This window comes from Python bivittatus, unplaced genomic scaffold (assembly GCF_059951505.1).
Source record: "Python bivittatus isolate LINGU-HERP-01145 unplaced genomic scaffold, Pbiv_v1 ctg000480_np1212, whole genome shotgun sequence".
NCBI lineage: Eukaryota > Metazoa > Chordata > Lepidosauria > Squamata > Pythonidae > Python > Python bivittatus.
The window spans coordinates 55,494,359-55,505,040 of NW_028277075.1; the positions used below are offsets into that span (position 1 = coordinate 55,494,359).

The 10,682-nt window shown below is 38.0% G+C and overlaps 1 protein-coding gene across 1 annotated transcript; it reads left to right on the forward strand.

Annotated features, from left to right (window-relative positions):
- Positions 1 to 4,990: 4,990 nt before the first annotated feature.
- Positions 4,991 to 5,497, forward strand: ASCL3 (achaete-scute family bHLH transcription factor 3). Its single transcript, XM_088145094.1, has one exon. It carries the CDS (start codon positions 4,991 to 4,993, stop codon positions 5,495 to 5,497), a length of 507 nt encoding a protein of 168 aa, XP_088001220.1.
- Positions 5,498 to 10,682: the final 5,185 nt, after the last annotated feature.

The following is a 10,682-nucleotide window of genomic DNA, read 5'->3' on the forward strand; positions in this document are numbered from 1 at the left end:
GAGGTAGCTTTATTTTTTAAAAGAATCAGGCTTTTTATAGGATCATTGTTTCATATCTGATCTGAAACCCTATCTACAATCCATTTTGACCATTAGGCCACTATAGTTGGTAGCCCACAAGAAGTCAAAAAATAAAACTATTAAACTAGAAAGAATCCACAATGTCATTTTCCTAGTTGTTTTGAAATAGATGCTGTGAAGTTTTTGATCTGATACTTGGAGGCGGTGAGGATCAGAATGGAGCAAAACAAGGTTAAATCTGTCCAAGATGGACGTGCTGTTCAATAGACAACATGGCACCCAATAACATAAATCCCAGTAGTTTCTCTAGACAGGGTCATGCTCCCCCTGAAGGTTGGTTAGTGACTCTTGGATTTGCAACTCCTGCTTAAATGGCAGATGAAAGCTGTGGTCAGGGGGGCTTTATCCAGCTTCCACTGCTGTGCCAACTACAGCCCTTCTTGGACTGGGTTACCCTGATGAAAGTCACTCCTTAATGACCACTCATCTGGATTATTGCCAAACACTGTATTTGAGGCTGGCTTTGGAGATGATCCAGACGTTACAGCTAGTATAACAAACAGTACCTGGAGCATTGAGAGGTCAACCCCACCAATACAGAATAACATCTGTTTTGAAGTCACTTTGTTAGTTACCACCAGGTTTCCAAGCCCAGTTCAAAAAGATGGTTGTTACCTTTTAAAGACCTATACAGTGCCACATCAATTATATCACTCAGCCAAAACTGAATCTGCCTTTTTGGTTAGGTCATCACAAGAGGGCCTGCTGAGAGTCCCCACCCTTTGCCTTTCTGAGGTACGTGGCAAGCCGTCTCTGTAGTTTCCGTTGTACTGTATGGAACACTCTCCCACCAGAGGTACAGGGAGCTCCCAACTTCCTGGCTTTTTGCAAGCAGATTAGAATGAATTTATCCCAAGCTGAATGGGGAAGCCATGAGGGTTTTTAGTAGGGTTTTTATTGCATTTCTTGTGGTTTTGTCTTACTGTTCACTGCCCAGAGTCTGATGGGAGTGGGACAGTTTAGAAATGCCAATAGATAAACTCTAGTTGTTTCTGCCTATCCTACGTACTCCAACAGAATGGGCGTGCTCCAGGAACTTATCTTGAAACAATGTCATCTGATGGGACCTAGGAGGTGTGACTTTTCTGTTGTACTTGCCCTGTGGAATGATCTTCCCTTTGAGATTTGATTGGGCCTGACGCTGTTAGCCTTCAGGAAGGCTTTGAAGATGTGGCTGTTCCCTTGGGCGCTGGAGCAAGGATGTTAGATGAGCTCATCCTGGGAGGTATAGTATATGTTGCTGTGCCCCAGCTCTGTGTTTTATCGTTGATTCCTGGCTGGTTTTGTTACTGGGTACATTGTAACTCTTTTATTGCTGTACACTGCCTGGGATGCCAACTTGTGAGTTGGGCAGCTATATAAATCCCATACATGAATAGACAGAGGAAATGAGCATTCAGCATATTAAGCTTTAACCAAACCACAAAAAACCAAAAAATAGAATTAGGAGGAGTTATATGGAGTACCAAGTCCATCTCCCTGCATAGGAATTTGAATTAAAGCATTCATACCCATATATAGTTGATGCTTGAAGAAATCCATTGAAGGGGAACTCACAAATGAAGGTTGTTACTGTACAAATTTCCATGTAAATCAGCCATATGTGCATAACAGCCTTGCAGGATCAGGGGCCCATCTTAATCCAGTCTGTTGTTTTTCACCAGCCAAACAGATGCCTGGGGTGTGCACACAAGTGGGAGATGGAGATGTATCCCTTTCCTGCCATGGTTCCTTGACGGTACTTGGAGGGATGCATCCTCAGCAAAGTTCTACAGCTTAATAACCTTTGCATTTGTGAATGCTGTGTATTCCTCCTCTTTAGTGCATGAAGAGGGCTGCAGTTCCTGAGGAACTACAAAATGGACAGGGCTTATTTAGACACTGAGTGAGGCTCAGCCCCCAAAGCAGGAAGATTATAGTCTTTCTCATACTCTCACTTCTAAGCTGCAGGGAAACCTCAATTGAAGGTGCAAAATGATTTGTTGCACAGAGGATTTGAAATTGGTTCAAGGGTTGTGGGTTGTCTATATTCTCATTGCAGTATTTTCAGAATGAGTTTACTTAAATTTTTTTTTTTCTAGTGCATCATCTGCTTCAAGTATTAGTTTCTGTTTGCCAGTCATTGTCTTAAGGGATCAGTTAATTTATTTGTCATCAGTCATCAGATATAGATGGCTTCTTAAGATGGATCTTAAGCAAAAGTTTGCTTGCATGAGGAATTAATGCAGTGGTATAATCTGTATATTCTCGTGCATATCCTTTCTTCAGCAGAGGTACATATCAATCTTTTCTAGTCTCAAGGTCAAGCACACTCGTTCCATATTTCTTAATACTTTAACTGAATTTTCTTCTATAGCTTGGAATAATTCAATTGTACCTGGTCCTTTCCTATTTGAATGCTGGTTTACTATGTATGTATGTATGTCTTGTGCCTTGGTTCTAGAAAAGTCAGCTCCTGAATTTATTCTCTCTCTACAAATGTTTCTCTCATTCCACTGTCCCAGTTATAAAAGGTTTCAGTGTAGTCTCTCCACCTAACCTCATTTGTGACTATTAGAAATCTTTTCTTATTAGTTTTAAGGACAGTAGTCCTTTCTTAGCTGAAAAATTTCCTGATTTTTCTAAAATCAATTTTTTTTTCTAAAAAAACCCTCTCATTTTCATTTTTGTTCTTGCTATTTCCTCTATTGAAATCTTGACTGATAATATGTCATTCCATGTATTTTCTTGCTTGGAATTATTATTACCATTTCTTATATGGTCTAGACTGTACTCAGGTTAGTCATACATTTTCTTATCCCCACCACTCCAGCTATTGCCTCTGCTATTGTCTGCGGCTTACTGGAAAACCATGGAACCAGCTGGGATCTAGTAAGTGGAAAACCACTTGGGATCTGGTTAGTATTTAGGCCTGAGAAGTGCTGGGATCAGTGGTGTTTAATGTTTCATTGCTTGCTGTTTTCTGCCCAGATGGAATTCCCACAATCCCCATAGAGTTTCAGCTATATATTTGGAATTGCAAACATGACTGGAAACCCATTGTTGGGAAGGCAACCAGGTTGGGGTGGGGTGGGGAATTGCTAAGATCCTACTCTTCGATCAATTTCTTACACAGTTTGCCTCTTTTCATTTTAAAAGTTGTGTTTATGTACATTGTTCAGTCAATCCATAAACAAAGACTATTTAAAATAGGTTATTTATGCTACCAGCTTTCTGATAATTAGATATTCATCTGGCATTGAGGCTCACTAATAAACTGTCAACTTTCTCTGACATTTCCAATTAACTTTTTCAGACAGTAAACATTCAGAGTTAAGCATTTATTGTTGATGATAAAAAATGATATAAATCTGCTGCATATTTAACCTACGTAAAAATAGCAGAGCTAGTAAATGCATCTACAGTTAGAAAGAAGAATGTTACAACATATCTTGGAAGGATATAAATATGCTGCACATTAGATATTAACAGCCATATAAATCATATAATATGTTGTGCATCCTAATCCATCAATATTTGCTGCCTTTACCGCTACAGTGTGGGTGGAAGAAGCTAAACCAGAAATGAGCAGATCTAACTGTAAGCTACTTTGCATATTGTCATTTGACTATAAATTTAGAGCTGGCTTTCACTCAATCCACCAAATATAAGAACTGTGGAACTCAGGTAAGGTACCCAGGCTAATAGCAAATTTTGCATGGCTTTTATTATATTAATGTTAACCTCAGATTGTTAAATATCTAAATCATACATATGATTAAATACTTCAGGGGCTTCTTTTATCTTCTTTAATACAAGAGATAATCTGCTAATGTGATGCTTTAGAGCTTAGAGGTTGTGCAATATTTTAGAATTTGCTAAGTGGTTTTGGAAGTTCTCAATTTCACCTTATAGGAATCAAGAACTTAGGCTTGTTTATAACCTTAGGAGTTGTCTGATATTGAAGTAGTAAATGAAGTATCTTCAGCTAAGATGGGAGAGTTTTCTTAAATGTTCTAAAGCAATTGATGTATCTAAACTCATTATGTAGATTTCTTGTTCAGTACTCCATCACAGAATTCCTAACAATAAAGACTGGCTAAGAGAATATGATTTGATTGTTACTTTTACATACTTAAAGTAAGATGCTTGATGGGCTACTGATATCAAGAAATCTCCTATGCAAGAAAGGAATTAATTGCTTATATGATTTCTTATAAATAAGCAAATCTGTGCTTAAGAAAGGATAAATGTTATTTTTTGTACCGCTGATGTGGAATGTTACAACATAGAATAAACCACACAAACAGTACAATGTCCTTTTTTATTGAAATAACTGAATTATGGATGAATATTTCACTTTATTGTCCAAATAAGATGTACCTGTTAAAAGATAAGAGACACAGTCCAGCCAAGATGAAGCATATTTATGTCTCACTGATTTTATGGAAGAGTTATGAATATTGTAAACCGAATAGGACATATCCTCTCTCCCTGGGACTAATAATAATATAAGATGGGCAAAGTAAGGTATAGACTCAAACCATGAGGACTAAGCAAGAAAAAGAAGAATAATGGAAATATCCTTCTTGATCTTCTCAGATGCCTGTGCTTCTCTTGTAAAACTTAAAATTTGTGAAGCTTGGTCCATCTTAACATTTGTGAACCAAGGTAAAGAGCAAAGGGATAGATTTACTAGGGCGTAAACACTGATCACCTACATTGGTGATGTTATCCCATCTCTTTTTCATATGGATTATTATAGCTATCTGTACAGTCTCCCACATATTTTCATTACATCTGAAGTGCACTAAAAATACTGATAATCACACCTAGTCTTAGACAGTATGTGACTCACTACACTGATATGCAATTGTACATTTTCAGCTTTACCTAAGACACCACAACCAGGAACATCTCCTGGGATGCCATGGACAAATTGCCAATCTTCAGTGACTCCTACACGGGACAGATGTCCAGACTTTGCTATCAGGATCCTTTTGTCACTTTTCATTTGTGCCCAGAGGACCTCAGTCAGTTCAGTGGCCCTGAAGAGTTGCCTCTGCTTCCCTTAGCAGCAGAACTTCCAACTCCTGAGAATTTCTACAGCAATCCTTGTGGTTTCCCATTTAAAGTCCCATGTGGAAATTTCGGCAGATGTGAGTACTCTTGCAGCCCAGCATTCATCCGAAAAAGAAATGAAAGGGAAAGGCAAAGAGTTAAATGTGTCAATGAAGGCTATGCCAAACTTAGACATCACTTACCCCCAGAATACTTAGAGAAACGACTCAGCAAAGTTGAAACACTCAGAGCTGCAATTAAATACATAAAGTATCTCCAATCTCTACTATATGAAGATTCAGAAGGGCGTTGCAGGGGAGCTCACCATTCCCCCCCAAGGAGCTCTCAAAATGATCAAGCTTCAAGGACTTTATAATCTCTTCCACACAGAGCAAACGCTATCAGATCTGAAAACTTCAGAAATATCTCGCCTATACAGATCAAAACTAGTTGTAAGACTAACATTGCTAGACAGTATCATGTATGCCTGTGAGATGAATTATTTAAGGGTGTGTAAATTTCAAATGACTACAATGTCTAGAATTTGAAATGATTCTTAGATATGAGCAATAATATCTGAGCTGTTTTTATTACAAAGGGGCAAGGAAATAACCCCACTGTGTCATTTCAAGCAGTGCATTTTAAGTAAATTATCCAAATCTTTTAGTCCCTTTTATTAAACTATATAATAAAAGGGACTAAAAGATTCAGATAATTTTTGAGAATCATTAAGTTCATTTATTCATTTGTTATACTTTTAATCCACCCAATAACTAAACCTCCCCTGAGGGTGACAAAATAAATTACCAGATATGCTTCTAAAGTTTGCTGGATATTTGCCTAGAATGCAAAAAGTAGTACTTTAATTATATCTCTCAAAGCAGCTGCTTGATTGCAATAAATAATATAGTACTTTGAAAAATACACCAAGTGCAAAGCCTATGGGTCCTGGGACACTGTCGTTAGAGTTTTTAGAAGCCACCATCTTGACTTTTTTAATGGCACCCTATGGACACTCCTGGTATAACTAATACAGGCCTTTTTAGATTTGGCCTTGCTGAGGGAGGAAGAAACAAATACGCATAGTTACATGTTTGAATATTCTGAGATTCTACCTCCTCATGGATCGAAATAATGCATTACTGAGATATTTTTGAAGCAATTTCCACTGAGTATGAATAAGATGACAGTCAGAGAGGACTGTTTGGAACTGTGATAACTTTATTTAGCAATTAGGTAATAGTCACAAGGTGGAATTAACCTTGCAAGAAGTGCTGGCAGAAGCTCATTCTGCCAGTTTGATCTATGCCTCATCTTTTCCTCTTGAAGGAAGAGCACGAAGGATGGACTGATTGAGTGGGATCGTTAATTCCAGATTGAATGCTCTTGCTGGAGTAGCACCATGTGATCTTCCCCTGAAGAAGGCTCGAGAGCAGAAAGGCATAGGATGTTGAACAATTTCTGACAGTTCCCAGTGTTCCTTCTCTGGTCCTCTTGCTTAGTTTTGGCTGATGCCAGTAACCTGAGAAGGAAGACTGAGACCAATTCTTGATGATAAACTCTCACTCGGGTGTGCATGTGTGTGTGTGTACACATTAGCTTTGCTCTTTTACATTATATTCCTGTTAGCAATGAGTCCATGGCAACCTCCTTAGTAACAGGAAACATTACCCACCAACTCTGCACAGCAGCAAAGCAGTACAATGTCAGTCCAGTCCAATAATTCTCTCCTTTAGCACAGCAGAGTCTGGTGAGTTGTTTTTTTAAATTGTTTTTACATTGAGAATCTCTTCAACTTTCCAAGCCATTTCACAAAAAGCTAACTGAAAAGTGCGGCACTATTTCCGACAGTACTTGTAAGCTACTGTCACTTTATTTCGTTCATTCAGGTGAATTCTGCTAAGCTTCTAGGATCTTCCACAGTATCAAACTTCTTGGATGGTGCTGGAGTAGCAAAGTACACCTATACCACTCTATAGTTCTGTTTATTATTTAAGAGTTATGGTTTTTTAAAAAAACTAGTACTGGAGTCTTTTTCTTAGACAATTAACTAAGGGTTAGTCAATGAAATGTAAATAAAGTTACCAACGTCTCAATGTTAGTGATTTCTTGACATTAGAAAAGAAGTAAAATAAATTAATATTTTAAACGCAAATTGATTCCAAGATATATTCCTGTAAATTTAAGTTTGCCCTCAAGGAACATAGCAGATTTAATTTACATCCAAGAAAACAAATAGGATAATGCCATGCACTGATACTACAGTGAAAGCTATTTTGGCACTGATGGAGAAAGAAAACAAGAATATTGAAGATGGCCTTTTAAAGAAAGAATTGCAGATAAATAATTGAAAAAGCAACCCTGCTTCATAGTATCCTAGTCAGTATGTAGAAACCTTTGTCATTCATAACATGTAATTGATTACCTAACTACAAGGCAGGCAAACAAGTAAATGTTCTTCAGAGGGTTAACAGGGTTGGTTAGAAGAACATATTCAAGAGGAGTAAAAGAAGGATCCAATCCACACTGCTTGAATGAGCTTGTTAGTCCTAAAAAGATATCAATCCTGTGCTCAGCAACCTAGAAGTAAGTTCCAGCGACCTTACAGTGACAGTTAATGATACCTACCTCCTTCTAGATCTATGATTGTCCTATTATGACTATCATGTAAAGTAAGCTACATGGTTTAATATACTCTTTGCTAGATGGACTCCAGACTCTTTTCATTACAGAGTACCTTTTTTGAAGGAATTTCCTTACACGTGGAAATTCCTTCAAAAATTATTTCCAGAAGATCAATAAAATAATAAGCTGATGCTTACCAGCAGAATTATTGGTTAAGTTGTCATCTGCCTTTTTAATCCTGACAAGCTGTACCAGGTCAAATTGTATACATCTGTGAAGTGACATCAAATAGTTTTGCCAGCATAACTGCTAAAATTTGAGATGCCTGGAGCTGCTATCACTTTGTAAATATTACTTTGACAGCCACAAAATAATCTCTCACTGGCTGTCACTGTGAAGAGTCTTTATTCTGAGAAGTCAGCCAGGATAAAATGCAGGAGAATACTGAACAAATCAAAATATTTCTTCAAGAGTTTACATGCAGTACTTTCTGTATCATGAACTATTTCGGTGAAGACGGTCTTTGTAGGAGATGCCCATGTTTCTGGTAAGGGAGTCATGACTGGAACCTGGGAATCAGCAGTGAAATGTTGCAATGATAAAGATGCATTTGCCATGTGACTTTCCTTGTGCTCTTTAAGATAGCGTTTTGTTCTCAGGAGTGGGTAAAACACGTTGTCCTGAGCAGTAAGATTCAATGCCAGCCTGTTTCTGATTTTCACTTAAAATGCTTTGATTTTTATATTTAAATGTTCGAGCAACTTGGGACCAGGCCACCTGACAAAAGGTTTTCTCTCATATGCACTTATATACCTGAGTTTCAAAGGTTGTGCTTCAAGTATCCTTGACAAATGAATTGAGGTGGCTGGCTATGCAAGAAATGTCTTTTTAAGCACACCCATTTTGGAAGAGCTTCCTCAGAAAGACTGTCTGGCATTTCCAATGCTAGATTAAGACCTATTTCATCCAAATGTCTTAAATAAAGTATGTGTGTGTGTGTGTTTGTGTGTGTGTGTGTGTGTGTTGAGCTTCCCCATTAAGATTCCATATTTTGTTATCTGCCGCTTATGCCTCATTGCCAGGATACAGGTTCAATCTTGATAACTCTGGGTGGGGCTGGAAAAGGCTCCTGTCTGAAACAGATCTGTTTAGGTTTCACCTTCCATCTAGTGAGCGGTGCTAGGTTGTTGATGATGATGATAAGACACTGAGAGGAACCTTATTGAGATAGATCAATACTTTGACTTAATGTAAGGTAAGCTCCTATGTTCATTTCTTAAATAAATGGTCAACTTCTGTTTTGGAAGATAGGGGACAACATTTTAATCTTCATCTCAGCCAGCAGATGTCCCACATGCTACAATTGAGGACAGAGGTTTTGGGCTAGTACTTCATAAATATAGCCGGTTAGCAAGTATTCTGAATGTTGTAGTCCAAAATTAGTGGAAGGCAGCATAATACTTAGCACTAACTCAATAGTGCTGTTATGGTAACAGCTTCCTAAAGAGAGAATGATTGAGTTCACATGTTGTACCAAGTCATAATTTGCTTAATATTGGCTTATTGAATAACATAGTGGACTGGATTCAACTAGAATGCTAAACCAAACTTAAACAGCTATTATATGGCTCAGAGTTATGGATGAACCCAGCCAGTCTTGGAGAGGGTAGCTGGGGATTTTAAGTAAGGTTCAACTGCTTGGAAAAACTGCATGACCAAAAATGCTGGCAAACCAATCCCCCATAAAGCAATTTGTGTTTTGGAACCAAATACAGCAGGAGTTGCTCTGAGTGGGCTGAATGCTACTTTTATAATGAAGTATTTAACTGCATTATTTAACTGCATTATTTGGAAAAGTTTAAAACTTCTTGCAAATATTTTTAAATTATGTTTATTAATTATGTAGAACAACATCAGAAAAGAAAAAAGGAAAGAAGGAAAAGCATACATGTATATACTTAAAATACTTACATAACATTGTGATTCCCTAACTGATCTACAGTATCAATAGAACTTATTTATCTTCTTCTTGTTGTTAATTTTATTATTCCTGTTGTATAAGATTTGCTATAAGGTGAAGATCAAAATAAAAATTCAAAAGATGAGATCTGATATAGTGGTTAAAATAAAAAAAATTAAAAACATAAAAAAGACAAAAAGGACATTATATGAAAATCTTGATTCATTTACATCTTCGTGCTTGATTTACACACATGCATAATCTTATATGAAAATACAGATTTAAGAGGAATTGAACAAAGTTAAAGGATCAGTTTGATTCCAACCCATATTGCCTAGTACTAGAAGATGTGAAGAGGCAGGGCTCCTGATATCATCCAGTCACATCTTCTTTAGGTTAGAGAAAAATTTCCAGCATCCCTTTGACTGTGGAGACCTTGGTGCTCTCTAAGCTTGGTTGTTTGCTTGCAGACATTTCATTACCCAACTAGGTAGTTGTCTAGTTAGTTATCTAGAGCACCAAGGACTCCATAGTTCAACCATGAGCTACAGATACTCTTGTCTATTGTTCTCTTTGACTGGAGGAAAGGGAGTCCACATTGGTAGCTGTGCCTCCTATTCTGGGCTCCAGGAAAAAAAGGCTCTCCTACAGGAAAAGGCCCTGGACAGCTGAAGTGGAACCAGCAGTTTCAGGGACCCCCATCTGAGTGCCTACAAGCACTGGGACAGGCTTGCAAGTGAGGGGAAGAGGGACAAGGACTTCAGAGCAATGGGAGGAATCTCATTTGTCACCTTGCAAGCTCAGTAAGAAGGTTGGGTGCCAGGCAACCTCTAGGTTTCTCAGTGTTGATCTGGCACTTGTTAGATACCTACACTATAGTCTGACTGGGAAACACCTCATAGATACATTCGTATCTTTCTGTGTTACTGACAACACAAGCCTGCCCCCCACTACATCCTACTGAGTTCAGTGGCAT

Coding starts and splice junctions, on each gene's coding strand:
- ASCL3 (XM_088145094.1), top strand. CDS start 4,991: ATGGACAAATTGCCAATCTTCAGTGACTCCTACACGGGACAGATGTCC.